The 24,641-nt window shown below is 33.9% G+C and overlaps 1 protein-coding gene across 4 annotated transcripts in view; it reads right to left on the minus strand.

Annotated features, from left to right (window-relative positions):
* Window positions 1-511: 511 nt before the first annotated feature.
* LOC129003926 (dipeptidase 1-like) overlaps window positions 512-24,641 on the minus strand; it is a 30,347-nt gene continuing 6,217 nt past the window's right edge. For 2 of the 4 annotated variants that reach the window (XM_054432272.1, XM_054432271.1), the window contains 11 exons: window positions 23,059-23,191; window positions 22,606-22,798; window positions 13,139-13,295; window positions 11,791-11,923; window positions 10,031-10,181; window positions 8,395-8,452; window positions 4,489-4,665; window positions 3,206-3,290; window positions 2,582-2,657; window positions 1,502-1,640; window positions 512-690 (listed from right to left, as the gene is read on the minus strand). In XM_054432272.1, coding sequence (XP_054288247.1) covers window positions 601-690; window positions 1,502-1,640; window positions 2,582-2,657; window positions 3,206-3,290; window positions 4,489-4,665; window positions 8,395-8,452; window positions 10,031-10,181; window positions 11,791-11,923; window positions 13,139-13,295; window positions 22,606-22,798; window positions 23,059-23,191 — 1,392 coding nt within the window. In that variant the 3' untranslated portion in view covers window positions 512-600. Of the gene's footprint in view, window positions 691-1,501; window positions 1,641-2,581; window positions 2,658-3,205; window positions 3,291-4,488; window positions 4,666-8,394; window positions 8,453-10,030; window positions 10,182-11,790; window positions 11,924-13,138; window positions 13,296-22,605; window positions 22,817-23,058; window positions 23,192-24,641 lie in introns of all 4 variants that reach the window. The other 2 variants (XM_054432270.1, XM_054432269.1) reach the window with 1 other exon arrangement.

Consider the following 24,641-nt stretch of genomic DNA (forward strand, 5'->3'; position numbering starts at 1 on the left):
CATTTCTCCATCAATTAATATGCTATCTGACAAAGGGTTGTCTTTAGATAGTAACAAGAAACAATCAGTGACTGGATAATTCTCATACGATAAACTTTAAAACTGCCACTGGAGTTTGGGAAAGACTTTTGTACTCAGCGTCAGCAATTTTATTCCTTCGTAATCTATAACATAGCTTTTTGTCTCAAAATATTGTTAAAGACATAAATGTAAACTATTCATTTTAGATTTGTTCATAATAGAAACATATTTGTTGCAAAATATGTCATTTTAAGTTACAACCAAGGCAAATTGAACTGACTTAAATTATTTTCAAGGTTTTACAATTATTAAATACGGGTGGCTTGAGATTATGGATTAAATTTTTAGCCCTTTTTGGGTAAACAATGATTGTTTCAGCTTAAAAACAGAATACAATCTAAAATGTATTACAAAGTTTGAAATCATCTAGCCATATGCAATTTAAGTAGAGTCTAACAATCTTTTATGTCCTTTATTGGTTGTGTTTTACGCAAATCGCATACCCTCAATATATCCTGGAGTTACTACAGCAGCGCGACTATTGGTTGGTCCTGTAAGCTAGTTAAGATCCTCGGAGGATCACGAGTCCTCGACGCAGTCCGCACCGGATCTTTGAGGGTATAATTCCTCCGCAACCGCCTGGGGGTCTGTACTCCAGGAGTCTCGCACCTGAAAAACGGCGGGAAAACTTTGTTTAGGCCGGGAGAATATAGTTTAATATCTACAAATACAAATGAAGAAACGCAAGTTATATTTTATTTAGAACTTCTTAATATAGTTATAGCTTTTTGGATTTTTACTAGCACTAAAGAAGATAAAGTCCTTGTAAAGTTCTCGTCCATTTAAATTCCTTTAAACATTACAATGTAGCTAGAAAACTATATACATAGAAAAGTAGTGATTTAAAATGATCATATAATATAAGTTTCGTCCCATTTCATCAATGTTGTATGAATATGACAGTTTTAATTATTGAGACGAATAAGGGACCTCAACCTTGGATTCAACCTTGGTTAGCTGACTGCATTTCCTATCAGTCAACCTATAAATAAATATTAGTAAGTAACAAGGTGTAATGGACAAAAATAAAAATAAAATAAAAAATTTTAACGTTTTTGTAAAGGCAGGACCAATTTGTAATATTATCACTAGTAATTTGTTTGTAGCTTTTAATTATAATGATCAGTAAAACAACTATAACGTCCATGTTACAGCACAAAATAAATTACAAACAGAATATGATTATTGACGAACACATTGAGGCAAATCCAGATAATAATGTATACTGTACAACTAAGTGAATACAAAATATAATTTAATACATCTCATTTATGTAGGCCTACACGTAGTTAGTAGTTAATTATAAAAAAATAAAGCTTTATTCCTTGTTTGGGAACTAACTCACTAAGCAATAATTAATATCAAACAAGTATTATTCAGGCAAGATTACAATTTATTGTAACCAACGATTGCACTGTACCTCTTCCGCTTTGGCAAACACCCTGAGAAAGTTGAGGCCCGCCAGTTTTTTCAGTCTTGCCTCATCCCAGTTCGGGTCCTCCAGAAGCGTCGCGAAAAGGTAAGGATACCTGGACACATCTTCGAGACCTCTGGGTGGCCTGAGGGAGATAAATACGCTATATGTGGCTTACACAATAAGGCATAAAGTCTGTATGATGGGACCTGTCCCCTGATCCTTCGTGTAACAGGAACTTGCCCGAGCCTTACACCATTGGCCAGGTATCACGTAGACGGTCAGGAGACAGGTTTCATCATACAAAATATAGCAATTAAAATATAAAAAATATTGGTGAACAGTGGCTCAGTTGGTTGTATCGTAACGAACTGTGAATCCAGCACTAGACACAGCCGTTGAAATTTATCAGTTAATTTTATTCTTATACTGAAGCTCGTCCTCACTTTGCTTGGTTCATATAACGTACATGCATTCGAGACCAATTTGGATGGCAAAATTCATGGTAAGAAGAGCCAGAAATCCTGTTAGGAATGAAAATGTGAAGTTTAAATATTTAAAACTAAGGCTTCGAATGTATCTAACATTGTTGGATCAATTGTGACGAAAGTCCATTGGAATTTACTGGATAGATGCCTATTGCAATATGTTGCTGTTTTAATATTTTGACCTGCCTAAAACCTTGGACTTTTGAGTTGGGGCTTGGGGGGTTAAATTGGTTGGTCTCCATAGCAAAAAGATTAATACTTTTATTTTGGACTTTTAATTTACCTTAATCCGTCATTTTTATTCTTGCATGAGCTTATTTTTGACAAGTAACGAAATTGATTTGTCATATTATGTCGTTAAAATATGATCCAATCATCAATACTCCTACTGTAACTTTTATCTCCAATAGTTTTCTTGAATTAAAACATTGTTTCTTTTGTGATCTCCGTTCTGAAGTAACAAGTAAAGCTACTAGTAGTACATATTGAAATACACGTAAGATTTAGAAGAATTAAAACGGAAACAGAATGAAAGGGTTGTTGTGGATTAAGAATTAAGAATTTAAGAAATTTATAAATTAAGAATTTCATTACTCACAAGTTAATACCATCGTATCCTGCTCCTATCCCCACGTGGTCTTCTCCAGCAACCTTCCTGATGTAGTTTATGTGAGCTGAAAAAATAAATGTTACAATATGTAGGTTTGTTTCTAAACGAATTTATCAACAGGGCATTCAGTCGTTAGAGCATAGGATTTTTCTGAATATGGTTTTTTAATTACAATCGTATTTTGTTGCTCCAATAATCTAGAAAACAAACATTATTCTATCCTGCCAAACCGGTTCAATTGAAACTCAAACGATAGTAGAAAATGAGGATTGCGAGCCGAAACAACTGAGTCCGTAGATTAAAGGAAGAAATACACCTGTGGATTAAAAAGGTTGATACGATTTTTACCAACCACGCGTTCAGTATACTCCACAAAACTACTGCACGTTCCTTATGATTAAACCACTAAACTAAGTTATAGTGAATTCTATAGTTAATTAAACACAACAAAGATAGATGACTTCATATGTGTGATACATATGGTTTAGTAATACGAAAACGTGACGCCTTGTATATATGCCGAAAGTATGAAACAAATCATCATACATAAGAATTCACATTAAAAACACACAATAATGAAAAATATATTTTATTTTACTATAATTATCTTACCAATTACGTCCTGTAGAGTAGCAGACTGATTGCAGGTTATGAACATGGAATAGAAATTCACCATTACGATCCCCCCGTTTAAGGCCTGAAACCATAAAATATGCTTTAGAATTCATTTCAAGACCTAGTTTACGACTTTGAAGTCAACAGCAATAAAAAGATCCAAGGAATAGCGTGTAATTCAAGGAGTAAACTGCATTAAAACTTTTACGGATTCAAATGACATTTTAGAACGGTCGTAAATATGCAAATTTAGTTGTAAAGTAGTTCACAATGTTCAGTTGAAGTCGTCATTCTCGCAGTTCCCAACTTTTCAAGCTTCAGCGAGTTGTGTTTTTGATGAATATTATTCTAGAATTGAAGTTTAAATTGACATTTTTTATTCTTGTTGCCATGGGAAGTCCTACAGATGGATGTGGTTTATTTTTTACTAATTATTGTGTTTCTTTAAGTAGTTCAATTTCCTAACAATTTGGATTGAAGTTTGTTGGCTACTTACATAGTCTTCATCATACGCATAAATAATCGAAAGTTCTAAGCACAGCAAATTAGATTATCTGTTTATTTTTAAGGTTGGAGTGAACCAACGGGCATGTGTGCGAAAAGCACAAAGGAAAGCAAATATTCAGCTTTTTTATAGACATTCTCTCATCCGCTAAACGATCTAGTTTAAATTAACAAGGCTTAAAAATCTTCCTAATTTTAGTGTGTGCCCTCAATTTGTTTAGACTGATAACAGCCAAGCCTACTCACAGGCACCTGCCCATGTAGGCCTATCCCATAAGTAAGGCAAATTTATCTTAATTTTTTTTTACTCTAATGTTGTTTGGCTACTCTCTGTTTAAGTTTATAATTCTTGGGATAAATAAACGTTTTTCATTTAATTTCATCTAAAATTTTATAAGAGGTGAAATTGCAACAGTCTCAACATACAACATACGTAGACTGTGGTATTGTTGCACCTCAAATCAAACTTTGAATTTTCTTTTTACTCGTTTTCTGTATGCACCCTATTTTTAAATATCATGCTGATCTTTACAAACAATTATATATTTTTAATATCACGGGATTTAAAAACATCATTAACCGTTTCTAATGCTGAATAAATGCTGTTTGTCGGACATTATTTTTCAGTTTCTAAAAAATACTTTTTGGATGATCAATTACGAAGTATAGAAGTAAAAAAATACATAAAATACATTTAATCCCTACTCCCATTTCATGACACTATGACCTTAAAGCCCACCATGCACAAGTCACGGTAAAAAAAAAATATTACTAACCACTAGTTTGAGCACGTGGTCAGGCACATTGCGAGTTGAGTTGCACAAATGAAATGCGGAGGAATGTGAGAAAATGACAGGAGCCTGTGTGACATTCAGGGCGTCCTCCATAGTACGTACTGACGTGTGGCTCAGGTCTACCAACATTCCCAGCCTATTGAGCTCCCGTACTACCAACTGTGAAAAGATAAAACGTAAGAAAATGACAGGAGCTTGTGTTGGTTACATTCAGGGCGTCCTCCGTAGTACGTACTGACGTGTGGCTCAGGTCTACCAACATTCTCAGCCTATTGAGCTCCCGTACTACCAACTGTGAAAAGATAAAACGTAAGAAAATGACAGGAGCCTGTGTTGGTTACATTCAGGGCGTCCTCCGTAGTACCATGTATGTAGTACGTACTGTCGTTTGGCTCAGGTCTACCAACATTCCCAGCCTATTGAGCTCCCGTACTACCAACTGTAGTATATTTAATGATTTTATGTATTCAATATTATAGTTGTAAAACAGCGTTTCTTGTAGGAAACCAGATTTGTATAAAATGTAAGTGTGTGTTAGTGTGTGTGTACATCTCGCCACGTCTGTGACGTCATATCAGGTGATTTTTAATAAATTCCCATTGGCTGCCGCGACCACGCTATACCCTGCATCTAACCACTACGTCAGTCCGTCCTAGTCCTGCAACCGTACACTTTTATCCCGGTCCGTGCAGCCCGTGGTATTAACTAATTATGTAGTTTTTATTTCTCACTAGTCCCGTCTCCTGTCAAGTTAAGACGTCGTCACACCGGCGACGTCACACCAAATAACTGTGAAAAGATAAAAAGTAAGAAATTATGGTCTGTGTGATATTCAGGGCGTCCTCCATTATTATGTACTGACGTGTGACATAGGTCTACGTACCAACATTAATAGCCTGTTGAGCTCCAGTACTACCAACTGTGAAAAAATAAAACGTAAGAAAATGACAGGAGCCTGTATTGGTTACATTCAGGGCGTCCTCCGTAGTACGTACTGACGTGTGGCATATGTCTACCAACATTCCTAGCCTGTTGAGCTCCCGTACTACCAACTGTGAAAAGATAAAAAAGAACATTCCCTAGGGCAACTTCGCTTCAGTTCGATTAAATGAAAGAATCTTTAATCCATAATCAAAGTTATATGATTTTGTTTTAATGTAAATTTGTTTTAAAATTGAATATCTCTTTAATATATCTCTAAAACATGTTCAAAATTAATGTTGTACTACAAAAAGTTCAATTAAACAAAACATGTCATTATGCTGAAGTTAAAAAGCCAACGTATTGCCTGTTGCAAATGTTACAATAACAATATCAATTTCCCAAAAGATTTTGTGGCATTCAGTTTATTAGGTTAATCCACCGATCTCTATTACTACAACCATTACAACATTAAACACGTTAATAGTCGTTGATAAACAAATAAATTACATCTAGTAACTTTTTCAAAGTACTCTATTTTTATTTTGTTAATTTCCTAATTATAACCGGTTATGATGCTTAAACCTCATTTGCACTTACAATTAAAATCATTAATTAAAACACTAACCAACATTTATGCTATCAGGATGATTATGAATTAATGATGACCTAAAACGAGTGCCCCTTGTTCCCTTGTTACTGACAAAAACCGTATGATTAATTGTCCACAGTCATTAAACCGATGATTAATGACTCGTGTGTCCAGTGTAACCTTTTCAAACCTTTGAGATTTTTGCATTAATGTACATACTTCTAAGTAAATAAAATAAAATAAACAACTTAAAATAAAAACTTTACTTTAAACCCGGTTAAACTTTATAATTTAATTTGAGTTTTTAATCAGCAGAATATTAAGGCATTTTAACCTTGGAGAGACTAAAATCAATTACATTTTTTTATGTTTATTCACTTACGTAGATGTAAAACATTACTCTATGTGTCAAGTGTAACAAGACTAAATTTCCGATAATATTTCTGTAATAGTAAAACAAAATACTAGTTTACCTATTTTTACATTATAATAAATTTTACGGTTAAACTGTATTAAGTGTTTTTAGAAATTCCAAAGATACTACTACATGAAAATTACAAAATACATATTTTAAATCATGCATATTTAAAGAATTATATAGGCCAGAATTAAAACACTTTTGGGTTTAAAATGACAGACAGTAATTTTTATTCACGTACATAGATATAAAGGGAATCTTAAATTATAATAATGAATATCATCGTTAAAACCACAAAAATTCGGTCTGGTGTTACCTCAGGGTCATTAATAGATTTACAAAATATAGCTTACTGGTATTACGATATTTATAATTTGAACACCTCTCGGTACTAATGTAAAAATACTCCCTGGACTTCTTCTTGATTAATTTAGTACAGTATATTCTTTGAAAGTTATTGTTTATATGTTTTCCTTATGGTCAGTCTTTGAATAAATTATATATTTTAAATATAATTGAAAACAGTAATGTCTGTAAATAATTTGCTGTTTCACATATGTTACAACTCATTTTTTACGTGTTCACTTCAAAATGTTAACATCAATCTAAATTTTCCATAATACTTTTACTATATTGTATCTAATAAAATGATGTATACATAAACAAATTTGTATTTACTTCACAAAATAAAATTTGACTTTCAATTGTAAATGCTAAACTCGAAGGAATTAAGGGAATTGTGGTTGCAGTTTTGAATGTAAAGGGTTTCGAGTGGTTGACTCTAATGTTTGCTGTTCTTTGACGTCTTTTAAGTGGCTTTCCATGTAGTTATACAAACGTACCAACCTAAAACCAACACCCAATCGACAAACACTCCTGAGGTGGAACTTGTCCTCTCAACTCGGTTTAACCTGAAATTAACTGCGTTCTGAACTGCATATTGCTTTATCATCATATTAAAATGCGTTTAAAACCTATAAGAGCTAAAATAACAAATATATTGTTAACTTTATTTTGATGAAATCAGTAAATTCACGTTTTAGCTGTGTTTACTTATAGTGTATTTAGTTATATGTACGAAAGATCTTTATTTATTATATGTTTATTAAATATGCGTTTACAATTTGTTCACAGAAAGTATAGCCTACACGATTATGAAAACTGAGTGTTTGTGGTTTCGTTAAATTAAAAATATTAATCAATGTAGGCTCATACTGTAGATAGTTTATTTGATAAAAAAAACTTAAATAAAAATGGTGATTTAATGTGCAACTTGTTCTATACTGTAGTAGAAATGATTTGTCAATCATTAAATTTAGCTAGAGAAAATGTTAAGATGTTTTTATATTTTTTATTAATTGATCGCATTTTAATGTTTGCCATTGATTCGTTATTATGATGATGAAAAAATATTACACCCAAATAAAATATCCATTCATGGCCTTTGAATTTTCAGGTATCATAATACAAAATTTAAGCACGCTTTAAAAAAAAGCTGTAGTGAATATTATTGCACTCTAACGTAACTACAAGCTTAGGACGAGAAGATAAGTGTACTTAATGTATCGGTACCCTATTTACAATTTTCTTTTATAAAAAAAATAGGTACTTACGTATTATACGGAGGCCACCCTTACACAACGCGCTGCGGCGGTTAGGTTTGGTCATCATGAAGCTTTTATGACTTGTCTGGTTCGATTCATAACGAAAGTAGGAAAGTCCTACAAACATATTTATAATAGACCAACCTAACCTAACCACCGCAGCGCGCTGTAAAATAAGTGGCCTCCGTATAATACGTAAGTACCAAAAATTAGTATGTTCATATTATCATACATTTGTTATTTATTGTGAGATTATTTTAAGAACGTTGTTAGGACTCAAGTATTCTACCTAAGCTAATGAAACATTTAGTACTGATTTACTTAATTTATAAGGCAAAATAAAATATACTTACAGAACCAAAATGTGAGAGGCCATCATTCTCCTCGTCCTGCCCAACGCAACAACCTGCCCTAAAAACCAGTGGCATGTGATGATCAAGGGTTTCGAATTTTTCGAAAATATTCGTAACAACAACAAATAAGAAAATGTGCTTAATAACAGTAGTTTAACTCAGTTAAATTATTCTTAAAGTTTTACTCAGTTTTATTACTTTCATTATAAGAGTGTAATCTCGTTGAGAATAACAATAAATAGATTTATAGCGACCTAATTTAAAAGGATTAACGTGGTCAGTATGAGTTCATTTTTGGTTTTCAGTAATAGTTTTTTCATCGGCTTAAATAATTATTCTTGTTAATTGCATTTGTATTGAAAACTAATAATTTCAAGAGACTTAAACATGCTCTAACTATGTACTTAATTTTTTTTATTGAATAAACACGTTACATTCCGTCCCAACCCACACTCCTGTATGTCAGGTCCATCATGAATAACAGTAACAGTGAGTGGGTTAAGCCACTCGGTTTGTAGAGCTCAAATTTTGTAAACGAACCAACGAACGTTAATGAACACGTAAATAATTAACACCTGAGATAGCATGTTAAACGGCTATGCAACGCTAGCCATTCAGTTAATATACTAAAAGCATATGCATTGCGTATACACCTTATAGTTAGCCAGGTTTGTTCTACCTTTGTGTAATATTTCACCTCAGTAGGTTCAGCCACGTTTGTGCACGCAGACACACCGGTGGAATTCACAGATATTTATTTACATAACAGATTACTAGTCTGTGTTATAAATAAAAATTTACCTAACCGATTAAGTATTTGAATTATAAAATATTTACTCCATTTTACGTAGTTTCAAAACAAATATTGTTCAATAAATAAATTGGCCCAGTAAAATAAGATAAATCACGCTTAAACCTGGGCAAAATTACTTCACAAGCCATTGGAGTCGTACTTAACCAAGAAAATGTTGCTTTATAACATATCCAAAATCCGACGAAATCAAAAAATGGAAAATTACAAAAAAATCTAATTCAAAATGGCAAAAAAATTATTTCAAATAGTTTTAAAGACTTTTGGTCATATTGGGATAACTGAAAGCACAAAACATCAATTAAATATCAGATTAAATGTTGGAATATAAAAATAGCCTGACTCAAGATAGCTTTGAATAATCGTAAACAAATTTACCAGGAAGTTGAAAAAAGATTAAAATCAAATCCACGCCAGGGAAGAGAGGCTTACGGTCGCTGGATGTATTTAATTTCCAAGCCCTAAACCTTTTATTCATGCAACAGTGAACCGTGGTAAAGTTAGCTGGCAAGAACAATATTTTTGTCAGTATTTTATCTGCATATCCCACCTTTTCACTCTAAAAACGAGAGTCTGATCCATGTTTCCCAATGGATAAAATAAAACGATTGACTTTCAGTAATTTGAGCGTACGTGATTTACAGTTTTCAACCATAAATGGAAATCTCATCATCATTAATCTAATTTAGTAAACAACAATGTGCTAAAAATAACTTTATAGCAAAGTCCAACAGGCTACAAGAGACCTGTAAGACACTATTTCCATGTATACTATACTATGTATACACTATTCAGTAATGCGAATACAAAAATAAGTATACATACCATGGAGTATGACACGTGTGTGTAAGAGTAAGATAGCGAGCTCCTAGCGAGTAATACATGCGAAGTACAGCGAGTGAGCTTGCCAATGAATGACCTCCCTCCACTCCCACTAGGCTGGCTATCTTGCCTGCTCTGTGAGCCTCTAGAATACCTACAATAACCAACGACAATAACAGACCAAGATATGAGATTGTAGAGTAAGATAGCGAGCTCCTAGCGAGTAATACATGCGAAGTACAGCGAGTGAGCTAGCCAATGAATGACCCCCCTCTACTCCCACTAGGCTGGCTATCTTGCCTGCTCTGTGAGCCTCTAGAATACCTAAAATAACAGACCAAGGTGTGAGACTGTATAGTAAGATAGCGAGCTCCTAGCGAGTAGTACATGCGAAGTACAGCGAGTGAGCTTGCCAATGAATAACCTCCTTCTACTCCCACTAGGCTGGCCTTGCTTGCCTGCTCTGTGAGCCTCTAGAATACCTAAAATAACAGACCAAGGTATGAGACTGAACAGGTAGATAGCGAGCTTCTAGCGAGTAATACATGCGAAGTACTTATTACCATACCAATGAATGACCTCCCTCTACTACCACTAGGCTGGCTATCTTGCCTGCTCTATGCTTGGCAAAAAATGTAAAAAAAAAACAGAAATGAAGACAATATGTTAAACAATTTGCGCTAATATTTACGCAGTTCAACACTGCTAATACATTGATCAGTTGGGACCAAAGGGCAGAACGAGCTGATAATTACCAAACAATGGCACTTTCTCTCTTTGTCTTGCACCTATTCTCTTTCTCATCCCACTCAATTTTGTGTACGATTAGTGGTGTTTTACATAAGCGTTTTATTAGTAGATACTTGATGTTTACTACACCATACTATACAGGGAGGGTGTTTCGAAACTCTCTTTAAAAGATACATACACACTGACAGGCGGAAAACGAAGCGAGATACGGTGCCTATGTTTAAATGACATATATGTTCTGTTTTGACCTAAAAAAAGACAACTAAAATGTGAATTTTAAAATAATTTAAATACATTTCGATATAAAATATAGATTTACTTGGACATAATTTTACACAAAAATTTTATATTTGTTCATATAAGTGTATACACTACTCTTTACGGGCCTTAAGTTTGTATAATGGATTAATAACGAAGTAAGCTTTTATTTCACATACAAATAGTTGTAATTAAATCAATAAAATATGGATTTTTTTAAGTTTTTTGTAAAGCTCTATAAAATTAACTTAACATTTACTGTACTACGTATTAACAGGACTGTATTAACCAGAATAATCTATAAGTTACTATTACCCATATCTAGTCCTATATAAAACACAAAATAAACATAACTATACAGTATATATTTAGTATATATACTAAATAAATCTGGTTTTCATAAAGTTTTCAATTAAGAAAAGAGTAAGCTGGAACATTATTTTACAAAATAGATAGATGTAACTTGCTCAAAGTAAATGTCCTGGTAAGGAGGATGAATTGGTTACGGCAACTCTGAATTAAAAGTTACGACCGTTCGGTTGAACTTTTAATATCTCTTTTAATCAAGCTAGAACAAACGTTTATCAAGATAATTAGGTTTTCACCTTTGAAAATCTGGTTTTCTTGTTACGAATATTATGAGTTCGTAATCTCTATACCTTTATACCTAAAATATAATAGTTTTAAAGTATGTCAAACGATTTCTCACACTAAATAGTACGTTGTTGTTTTCATGGATTATTAATTTTACCAACCTGAGGCTGAAGATACAAACTGCAGATCTCTGCTGTAGAGCTCGACGAGTCTTCGTATGACGTCTATTTGCTCCATAGTGATGTGGACAGCATCCATGTACTGCGAGCCGCAGGGCACGTAGGCCGACCAGAACTGCACAGAGGAAAGACAATTTATTTATCATGTGTGCTTCAGAAGATTTAGGCTGCTTATAACTTTTAGGTTGAAAAGTCTTTAGTGATGCTACAGCAAAAAATGCTGTTTTCAAAACACGATTCAGGATTTACGTATCTAAATCAGTTAGTTTCAGCAGACAAATTATCGTTTGGTGGTAAAACCGTCAGCTGTTCATTTTTCCCACTTCCAATATTCTTAAAAAAAATTGTAAATTAGTTTGGTTTATTCCACTTCAGTAATATATTTTTCCTACAGTTACCTAACAATGTACATGTTCTCTCACTGATTTGAGAAAGCAAAGTGGCCAATTCGCTCATCAGTGTTAACAATACAACACAGTGAGTGAGTGTTAACATTGTCTCAATCTAATTACTTTGTCTCACTCCAGGTTTGCAACGTGAAGGCACGAGATAGTGAGCGCGTAACATGCAGGCAACGTCGTATGCGCGCGAAATACGTTGGCAGCACTGGCTGTAAATCAGCTGGTCAGCTGTTGTACTGTTGTATTTTTCACTCCACATTAAATGTTATATTAAAAGTTCACTTCTGTGTAAAAATAGGTTATGTTTCTTCACCAATTTATTTGTTTTATGGTAACTGTAGGAAAAGTATAATGTGCAACTCGAGTTCAAAGTACAATTGCCTCACTCGAGAAACCATTCCTCACTCGCCAACGGCTCGTGTGTAAGGATTCCTCTCGAGTGAGTCAATTGCTCACTTTTCTCACTAGTTGCACAAATAACTATTTCCAGTGTTAAGACAAATTTAAATGAACTAAAATTTCTGTAAGTTTGTATTTGTAAGATTTTTTTGTATATGTTTTCCTATTGTGTTTGGTGAGTCATTCCTATTGCATCTAGCTTTTCTTGAACTGTAGTATTTATTCACTGTTCTTGATAAAGTCTTTGAATATGTCTGTACTCTGAATAGCAGCATAAAGTACCAACGTCATAACAACGTTATGCTTTATAAAATAGATTTAAATTGCTAACATTTTTAATATCTATATATCTGCAAAGCTATATGGCAAGCTTACATTTGAGAGAAATCTAGAATGGAATAGGCTCCTGAATGGGTTAAGAGTAAAAAACATAATATAGATTTAGTCAATACTATTATTCCCGAAATAAAAATCTGTGTTTTTTTACATAATTGACATTAAACTACAGTATATTCACTAGCATTACTAACCTGGGCGCCAACCAGTCCTGCCCGCAGCCTTGGAAGGTCCGTATGACTCCAGTTCGACCTGGACCATGGGTCTACCTCGGTCAGGTCCACGGAGAAGTTGAACAAAGCCAGCTGGTTGTGAACAAAGCTGCGGATGTTCCATGGCAAGTCGTTGTGTCTAAAACAAATGTAATTGTTAAAATACCCCCGCCGCAGCAAACCTGCAGACTAAGCGAATTTCCATTTGCCTAATTGGATTTACACTAAAATGTCTCCTTAAAAATATCACCTTTATTCCCTATTTAAATCAAATCAGTTTAACACATACTTAGGTTTGCTGCAACAGGGAGGGTTAAAGTGTTTTTTTATGTAAAATGTTAATAGTTAGTAAGAAATAAAAACATTTTCCAAATTTGAGCAAAATATGTTAATAAAGCAAACTACAACAGTTTACTTATCCTCCATAAGAATAACATAGGAATTTTAAATTTACAACTTTTTTGAATTTTCTCCGTAACCATTAGGCGCATTATAACGCTTCAATATACTAAATTATTTGTTTTTTAAGCTCTACAAAATAGTTTGGAAAGAAATTGCAAAAATTTAAGTTTTTTGGGTCAAAAATGGGAAAAACCCATTTTTACCCCATAAAAGCCCCCATAAACCCCCGTTCCCATGGTCCGATCATGCTGGTTCGCGAACTCGTTCGAATAAACGTAGGTTTACACGTTTGTACCAAATTTCATCAAAATCGGATCATTTTTGCTCGAGTTATCGCGCTAACGGACACACACATATATATATATATATAAATATATATATATGTATATATATATATTTATATGAATTTGAACGGATGCTATTTTTGGCCTCTAGGGACCTCAAAACGAAAAAAAATCGGTCCCGGGTCCAGGTCTTACCATGAGTACTACGGTAATAGCTTATTCCCTATATGGGAAATTCGCTAAAAGAAACTAGTTGCGAATCGATAGCTCAAAGGAATTTTTAGCAAATGTTTGTGATAGTTGGTGGATTATTTTAAATACGGGAAAAATTTTGCCAGAGTTAGTAAATACCCCGCTGCAGGTTTACCTTTTACAGTCATTAATTGACAGTAGAATGATGATAAAATGTCTGACACCAATTGGGTTCATAATACAATCTATAATTTGTCTTTGAAAATATACTTTATAGGGTTGCCCAAATTTTGTTGGAATTAAATATAGTAACTTCTATTAAAACAACTAGTTAATTGAGTGTTAATTAAGGCTAATTAAGTGCATCCCTGCACGTTTGATAACACTATTTACTATGCAACCTAACTTGTTTGGTTACAATTCACAACAAATCGTGTTATATTTAGCATTATAAAAAAGCCAGTAAAGTTGATTACACGTTGCTTTACAAAGTCTAGATATTTTATCTAATAAGAAAGCTTAAACTTAAAAATAAATATCCAATACAACGCGAAACAAGATACAACGTGAAAGTTTTTGAGAGATAAACATTTTAGGTTGAAAAAGATATTGCCATTTAATTTCGTAAAAGGCTATTTCAAAGGCTCTCACTTCAATGAAGCCATTACTTCAACGGTTAGACATTCAAAAGAGTTTCTGCGCCCTTTTGTCTGATATCTGATGGTATCGCCCTCACAGTTCACAAAGAAATGAGCAACATGCTACGTTACAAATGGAGTACATTTGCATAGTTTGTTTCATGATAAGTGTGGGTAATTACAATTCACCATACTAACTCCTTTCTCCTATATTTATTACATGTGGCACTATTCAATAGTTTAATTATTGTTAAGTATGACGTATATTCTATAAACATAAAGCAAAATAATTTGCTCTTTGTGCTCTCTACATTGTGATTGTAGGCAGGTTTCCACATGTTGCTGTGCAAGCAAGGACGGTTCTTTACCCACGTGCAATTATATTATTGGATTATATTGCAATAGTTCGAAAATATCAACGTCAATTAGTAAAAAAAGAGGTGTTGGACGGTTCTCGTACAAAAATGTTTTAAAACACCATTGTTATTTTATAAAAGATCACACAAATAAATTATCTGATAAGGGTTTCGGCCTGGTCCTCCGTGGTCCATAGAGGTTTTAGTGATTGTAGGCCCAATCTGGGTCAGAAAATTACGCATTTACCATACAAAAAGAAAATAGAACGAGCAAAACACAACATTTCATGGCAACATTTCCACTTCATGGATAAAACTTACGGGGTTTCCACGTCTGGTGTTCTCGACCCACTTAACGAATCTCCACTTCAATAATTATAACAAGTTAGTTTACAAGAAGATAACATCTTTCATTGTTTATAATTCAAAATATTGAGTCAACGAATGCACTTTTATCACAATAAATATGTAGTCCAATGTAGGTTACAGGTATCTGCATTGAATTCATTACATTATAAAACCCCCTAATCCGCATTGCAGCTAAGCTGGGGTTATAAGTCTGTTTTTATTGTTATTGTGTACAAAATACAAAAATAAAACCAACTATTTTCTGGTCGTAATTATAATTGAGTTAATCTTTTATTTATTTAATACCAATAAAGGTACTACGTAATTTCATTGATACTCACTAATTTATGAAACCCACTTAATTAAATAACGAGTATGTATTAAAATCTATGTTATTTATTATCAAATTATAGTCAACGCTATGATCAAATAAAGGTAAAAAATATTAAATTTAAATGAATACTCAGATGCAAAGAAGTGTAATTGAAACTTAAAAAGCTGCTGATTCAATTTCAATATGAAATTACAATCCTAACCAACATAAATAGGAAGCCATCTAATAAAGATCTCTTGGTGATTAACAAATTTCATTTGCCATCATGACCTTAACGAGAGGCTGTTCAAAAGGTTTTATTTTACGTAAGTTTTCAACTTTTTGAAGGTATATTATTTATTATTATAAATAACTGTCTTAAGTCTTCATTCTAATATGTTTCATCATGAAAAACGTAAACGGTTACGTACGTATCCATTCATGTAAATCACTAAACATTTATATAAATACTAACTGACCATACTCATTCCCGTTACGTTCATTCTGTAAAAGGGTATTTATTATCCATTCCCATAAACTGAGTAGAAACAAAATATTATGGCTAGGTAGTTGATTATTTACAATGCGTGCTTTCAAATTTGAGGGTCACTGGTTCGAACCTAGCGGGAAGAAAATTTGGGCCCGGCTGACATGTGCGATTTCTAACCGAAGGACAACGACGAATGAGACGGATAAAATAAATAAGAAACAAGAAGAGGATATGACGAGGATTTGAACTATTTCCTCCTCAAAAACGTGGATTTGACATTATGTGTACCCTTTCCCCCTTATATTTTCTATCAATCCCCCTTATAAATCTTTAGTTAGTCAATCGATTGTACAAAAAATGTAAAATAATAATTTAAATAAAAATTACAAAACTAGAAACAATTATATGTGAATACTTGATGCAATTATTTTTTTAGCATATGTTTAGTCATTGGTAAAAAAGGAGGCGGAAGGATGAAGGAAGCCCATTGTGTCTGGGGCCATTTGTGTAGCGGAAAATCATTGACTCGGGCGCCTTTGAGTTTCACTGATAAAGACTGCTAAGCTCAGTTGGAATGAGGGGTGTATTTTAAAAGCCTGAGGACCCAGGAAATGTTATGTACTTGTTTATTGCACGTACAGTGGCCGATGGTTTGAGGGTCTAGCCAAACACACGAATTTGTTAATCCGTTTAACGACTCGGGACAGGAACAGAAATGGAGTGACAAAATAGTTAAATTCAAACACATTACCGATTCTTCTTCATGGGTTATTAAAATTAATACGTCAATAATACGTATGGTACTAGATATTGAATGTTGGTTATAATTTTTCTTACATTCTTAGACTTGATTGCCCTGAAAAGCAGTCTATACTGAGAAACTCTCATATGTAAGTGCATTTTTATTTAAAACCTATATTGATTTTTATATAGTAGCAAATTAAATACTTCAGATAATGAATAGATCCAAAGTTATATTTACACTGACGCGTGTGACATTCTTGTATATATATAGCAATAGCATAAACCCTGAACATCACTTGTTAAATTTACTCAGTTGGAAACAATTCAGGACCTTCTTATAATTAATTGAGTTTGTGTAGTTTTCTTTCAATTAAAATTTATTATTAAGAATAAAAGTTATTGCTATCCCTTAAAAATCATGTGATAGTATCTGTTGCTTTACCAGTTCTGGGTAAATGATTGGGCTTGTTTTGAATTATTTTTCAATAATAGTTCCAAAAACCAATAATGTTTAAATATTATAAATAATTCATAATATTTTTTTTTTTCTAAAAGTACAACTTGGTAATTATTTGGTGGTGTTTTAGACACATTGATATAAGAACAAAGTAAATAATTGCCCTAATTCGTTTGATGATCAATGTTGAACAGATATTATTAAGTTTAAATTTATGTGACAAAATTATGTTATCTGACGAGTCATTGACCTTGAACCGTGCTATTTGACTTATATTTAATTTTCATTCAGTATTTACAACATTTACAGAATCGAGACTTGACCACTTTTAATGACAGCTCGTACTAACGGTTGATGTATGATGTTTGTTTCTATTCTGTTATGTAAAAAACCATATGTTTGTCCAAATATCAAACACAATTGCTCCATTTATTAAAAAAAAACCTTTTGAACCTGTTTTAGTGGGGCCTAATTCATAGCAGGTATTAGAGTATAATGTAGATTCGATATTTTATTCGTCAATTGTATGATAAAGCGTAAGCTCTAATACAAAACAATTACAAATATTCAAACAAATCTGAACTTGAATACTGCTCTTTCAGTCCGACAAGCTGTTTCAATACAATTCAATAGACAGGCACTGATTGTTGGACACTGACATACATACAAATCTGCGTCCTATTTGAACACGAGTCCAATCATCATTGAGAGTCTATGTTGAATCGTTGTGCTGAGATGACGCACAAAAGCCTTCAATTGCAAAGCTCAAACCAAACCGTCTCATTTCAAACGCCATTGTACTTGATGCACAAACATGCTGCAGATTTGATGCATTGCATGGATGGTAACTAAAAATATTTTGTAAGTTTAAATGAAATGCTAAATATTTTCCATGGAAGTAAAGTTAGTTAGGATTTTAAAGTCCTTTTACCACTTTTGTACTTTTGTACTTAGTACGATGGTATAAACGAAATAAACAATTTCACATAGAAGATAAAATAAGATGGACATTATATCTACTGGTTAATTAACTACCTTAAACAAATTGAAAACATGAACTATCCATGTAAATGAAATTTTGCACAAAAAACGTCACTCCAGTGCCAGACTCTCCCATGCTTGATCCTTAAAAAATATATATCATTCTCTGCACCTAGCACTGTTATTAAGAAGATCAGGCAGATAATTTTAAAATATAATTGCAGATACATATATTTAAAGAAGACAAATTTTATGATCTTAAGAAGATGAAGCAGATAATTATAATTGTGGATGGATATTTTTGGAAAATTACTTAGACTGTTGTTTAATGAATGAATGTAAAAAAAACTCTTCTGTGGGTGAATTAGATGCCAATTTCAGAAAGAACACAAAAATCCTCAAATAAAAATTTCCAACTTGTTGCTTAGGTTGAGTAGGTTTTGACATAGTTAATGACCTATTTATCAGTACTATTATTATTTATGTGGAATTTGAGGCAAAACACATACAATATTTTTAAATCATATTTAAATATAGCACACACGTTGACATACTAAAAACTAAAGTGATTATAATATAGATATCTACAAATCTGTGAGATTAGAAACGTTCTTTATATTTTCGAATTGTTCTCCAAGAGAGACCATGAAAGCTAACGGCCATCTTGGATTTGCCTACCACAAGAGCAAAGTTAATTTCGTTAATTTCAAAGAGCCACTGAAGAGTTATATACGATCTCAAAATAATGCTTCAAACACCAGAGGGAATGTAATTTAAATATCTAGTAAACTGCGCGATTAGAAATTCTCTTTGTAATTTTTCAGTTGTTTGTACGAGCTAGAATGTCTAGGCTCCAAGGACTCTTCGTAGGGTCTCCTGTAAGGATTAAGAGGCCTAAGCTTTTTTGGTACAGTCTTGAAATCAGCATAAAAGTTTGATCCAAACTCGAAGGAAAAAGTGCATATGCAACGCACAATACAATAAACATGTAGGCATATCACAAATTATAGTTACGAGATGAATAAACTATTATAACATCTTCCGTGATTTATAAACAAACACCATTCAGAAGAGAAATATTTTTTTACTAAGAAAGGAAACATTAGTTAATAAAGACATATCAAAATACTAAACAAGAATGGTCATTCATCATCGTGAAATAACATAAGTTAAAAATATTATTTACATAGACTTTTTTAAATTGTTGGTCACAATTGTAAATACCTAATTTTTGATCAGAAATCTAAACATCTAAATTATAACAAATGTTGGATCTTCGATTGATGCTTGGATTGGACGATGATTGGAATTTCAAATCGAAGTTGATTGACATTTGTAGATATTTCCTGTCTTTTTTATTTAGTTGATTTATATCTACGCTAATTAAATTTTCAAACAGGTTATCACAGACGATCTTTAGGGGAAACCGACAAAACTCATTAAATTTTGTAGATATACCAAAGATTAACCCCATTACTCGGCCAAGTCCAGGACGCCAACCTTTAACCCAGCAATACTCTTATATAATTATATGAGTATAATTGTCCGGGTAGCCGAATGGTTATAGTGCTCGTCTACAGATCTGAAGGTCGCTTGTTCGATTCAAAACGTGATCATTTCCAGAACCAGATGCCATTTGTCATTGGAATATGGATTAATAAATATCTAACAAAAGGGTGGACGTTAGATAGTAACGAGACGAGGGTTTGGACCGTTCCTTTTCTAAAACATAAAAATTCTATTAAGAATAAGAATAAGAATAAGAAATGTTTATTGCCATAATAATACAGAAATGTACAGGGCAAAAGTCACTAAAACTAAACAAATAAAATCAGACCCATATTGGCATAGAAAACACATAAACAACATAATTTAGGGTATTTGCGCAAAGTCTATGTTTAAACTTAAAATATTCGTTCATTATTTGTATTATGTTTGAATTTCCTTTTACAATGTAGTTAATTATTCCTTATAACCACATCACTTGACTTTATATAACGTAAATTATGTTAAAATATCTAATCAACAGTTTCCACTCGTTGTATAACAGGATACTCCATAAATCTTCTCGCAAATAAATCTTTGTGGCGAAATATTAAGGACAATCTGCAAAAACAATTGAAAAACAGTTCAGCAGATCTTATGGAGTGTCAGTTTACTCTAATGAAGTTGTAACGTTGACAAATGTAATTTGAACGTAATTACTAACGTAATTGAAACAAACAAGCTTAGTTAACGATCCATGACGCTATTTGCAGCTACATGTAGGTCAATCCTGTTTATCACTTTGGGATAGAATCTATAACTCCTGGAGGGGGTGGGGGGGAATCTCCACTGTCAAAGATCAACTCAACACTAGAGATCAAGTTATAAATGTGTGTCTTTGAACATAAAATATAACAATAGCAATATTATTGAATGGAATTATTATGGTTTTTAGTGTGTTTATCTAATAGTTTATTTATTTATTTTATTTTTATTTATAAGGTAAATAGCTGATAATGTACAACTAGGTCAAGGTCACGACAAAATTAGACCTCCTCCAAAAATGTCAACTACGATCGGGTTTGATGGGGCTATTTTGTCATAAAATATAACCACCGCAGCAATCTTTCAGACTAACGAATTTCCATTTGTATGATGTGTTCCTTAAACATGTCAGATTTATTCCCCATTTAAATAACATAAGGTTTATCAAATACCTAGGTTTGCTGCTAGAGGGAAGAAAACAGTTTTCTTGGGTAACGTGTTAGTAGTAGGCCTATAGGGTACAATTATTTGTTCCGGGTCTTACGTCCTAGGTCTTACCGTGCCCCTTATGGTAATAGCTTATTGCTAAAATAACTAAGGAGTTCAAAGCTTTTTGGACTGTATCCTTCTTCACGTATTACTGGTGTTTGAAACCACGATTCTTAAAAGAAATAAAACATCAATTTAAATCTAATTAGAGGTATTGTTATTAACTTTTCATACTGTAAGAATACTTCTCATTATATTGTAACATATAAAATAATTTTGGTTTGTTTTTTAAAATCCATGGTTAATTTAGCTGGATTTGAACCCGGGACCACAGGGACCGACGTCCCGCGTTCTACCACTAGACCAGCTCGCTCCCCACAAATTTGACGAAGTAGACCTTGTCAATTTACGGAATCGCATGATTCCCACCGTAGCTCTCTCGTAATTTGGAAGTGGTATTGTGCTGCCTAGACGAGCTGGCCGAACTCAAGAGCTGCATTTGGCAGTCCGGACCACATTTAAAGTTGAACAAAGCATATTTTTCGATTCTTATTTTATCTAGATCAGTAGATGTCTCCACTCTTATGATGGTGTACTATGGGTATGTTTATCCTATTCTTAATTATGGAATCATTTTTTGGGAAAATTCTGACAAAAAGAAAAAGGTATTTAAATTGCAAAAACGAATCATTAGAATAATTTATTCTCTCAAAAGTAGAGATTCATGTGAAGATATATTTAAAATCAATAACATTCTTACTTTTCCTAGCCTTTACATCTATAATTTACTAATTTTTATGAAACAAAACATCTCTAAATTTTCTGTTAGTTCAGACAACCACAATTATGACACAAGACACAAAGACTGCCTTACATATCCCAAACACAAATCTTCTACCTTTGAACTTTCGCCCCACTACTCTGGTATTAAATTTTATAACAACCTGCCTGATTGCATTAAGTCTGCATCTTCCCTCAGGTCATTTAAAAAAGTTTACTTAAGTTTTTATGTAACAAGTGTTGCTATAAGCTCAATGACTTTTTCCGATGAGTGTTGTACGGCTTATTTATTGATATTATTTTTATGTTGGTATTCTTAGGAATTGACACTATTCATGTATATTTTGTACATAATGAATAAAGGATGTTTTGATTTGATTTGATTAAAGTCAACTAACTCTCGCTTGTTAGCTGCAGGAGCTACTTAAACCTTTCATTCCCTTTGGGAGTTGTCCTTCCTACCGAACTAAGTGGGGGATTCATATCTTTAGTAGTTTCAACATGGATTGTGCAAAAGCACATCCAAGAATTAAGCTAGGCCTTGGAACCTGGCAAATGAAGTAACTCAGGCAAGTAATCAGTTTAAAGTTTACATACCTGCAAAGTACTAGAAAGTGTCAATATTTTGAAAAAGCACACAACAAGTTTTTTTTTATCTGTCCCGGGTCCAGGTCATACTATAAAACCTACATTATTCCCTATGTGGAAAATTCGCTAAAACTTACCCATCTATGAGTGGGACCTCGGACAGTATCCTGCGGACGATGTCTAGGCGCTGCTCCAGAGTGTCCTTAGGAGGTGGAGGGGGCGGAGACCCTGAGAGTGAGAGAGGCCATCCTAGCCCCAGACACAACCCAGCCACCAGCAGACACACCAGACAAGTGACCACCCACGGCCGCAGCCGCACCTCCAGGATAGCTGAACAACAGGAGAGACCTGCGTATGTTAGAACTTCACCTTGACAAGAGCGCAGTCATTATCTATTGCAAAAAACAGTGCCGAGTCCTACGATAATATTCCTTAAACTAAATTGTTCAGACACGAAAGCAACAATGCACATCACCTAATCGGTAAATGCAGGACTGTCAACTTCTTAGCTTGTTTTGTCTCACTCTCTATACTTGTAATTTGGGTTGTTTGATGTAAACCCATGTATTTCATACCCCAGTGATATGTACCTTTGACATCGTCACTGCTGTCACTGCTGCTGATGGACCCAGCGGTGGCCAGAAGAGTGCGTGCCTGACCGTTGCATCGAACTGCGCCGTTCAGCAACCGCACTGGAGGACCGTGCTCTGACATGCAGGTCGTCTGGAAGAGAAAAAAAATATATCAGCAACATGACACAGTTTCTTTCATTAGCTTGACAAAAGTCCTTATCATGGGTAAACATTAGGAGTAACTATGATGTTTTATGGAGTAAATTAAAAAGTTGCAATACATTTTGAACAGTAATTTTTCAGCAATGCTGGCAGTGCTATTTTGTTCAAAATTAAACTTCAAACATACATCGGATAACGAAATCTAATAAAATCGGATAAGAGAATCGATTGTCAAGAGTCGATGCCGATACCCCCGTTGCCATGGTTACCACCGTTACGATGGTAATCCCCGTTACGATGGTAATCCCGGTTACGATGGTAACCCCCGGTATCATGGTAACCCCCGTTGCCATGGTAACCCCCGTTACGATGGTAATTCCCTTTACGATGGTAATTCCCGTTACGATGGTAATCCCTGTTACGATGGTAACCCCCGGTACGATTGTTACTGGCGTTAGTATGGCTAACTCCCGTTGCTATGGTAATCCCCGTTCACATAGTAACTCCGTTGTCATGGTAACACCCGTTGCCATGGTAACACCCGTTTCCATGGTAACACCCGTTTCCATGGTAACCCCCGGTATCATGGTAACCCCCGTTGCCATGGTAACCCCCGTTACGATGGTAATTCCCTTTACGATGGTAATTCCCGTTACGATGGTAACCCCCGGTACGATGCTAACCCCCGTTACGATGGTTACTGGCGTTAGTATGGCTAACTCCCGTTGCTATGGTAATCCCCGTTCACATAGTAACTCCGTTGTCATGGTAACACCCGTTGCCATGGTAACACCCATTTCCATGGTAACACCCGTTTCCGTGGTAACACCCGTTTCCATGGTAACACCCGTTTCCATGGTAACACCCGTTTCCGTGGTAACACCCGTTTCCTTGGTAACACCCGTTGCCCTGGTAACTCTTGTTGTCATAATTACGGAAGGGGACATGATTGCTTGCGTTTCCATGTTTTCCGCCGTTGCTATGGTTATCCCTGTTGCCATGGTAAGAATATGTGTGCAAAATATTTTATGATAAATGAATAGGGATTTAATTGTAGACTATATTCAATAGAATAAAAATAAAGAAGTAAGGATAAAATAATTGTGGTCATGCAGAAAGAAATACTTAAATTTAAATTCATGCAATGTATTCAATAACTATTGTCGACACTTTTCCTTTACCACCAAATAAGCATAGTAGGGTACTAATGATTTTCGTAACAACTCACATTCTTAAACTGAAATTGAGAATGCATAGCAGATTAAGTATGATACTTCTCGAACATTTCTTAATAATTACAAAATAAAGATTTGCACATACTTCATAATCTGTAACTGCTGACGTATAACTTTAATCTTTTATGAGAACTTAACAGTTAAAAAAAATTGCATTTACTGATACATTCGTACTTTTAGCAATATTTCAATTTGTTTTACTGC

The sequence above is a fragment of the Macrosteles quadrilineatus genome, unplaced genomic scaffold (assembly GCF_028750875.1).
Source record: "Macrosteles quadrilineatus isolate MER2022 unplaced genomic scaffold, UCM_ALF_1.0 Scaffold_9__3_contigs__length_116548681, whole genome shotgun sequence".
In the NCBI taxonomy this organism is placed as follows: Eukaryota; Metazoa; Arthropoda; class Insecta; order Hemiptera; family Cicadellidae; genus Macrosteles; species Macrosteles quadrilineatus.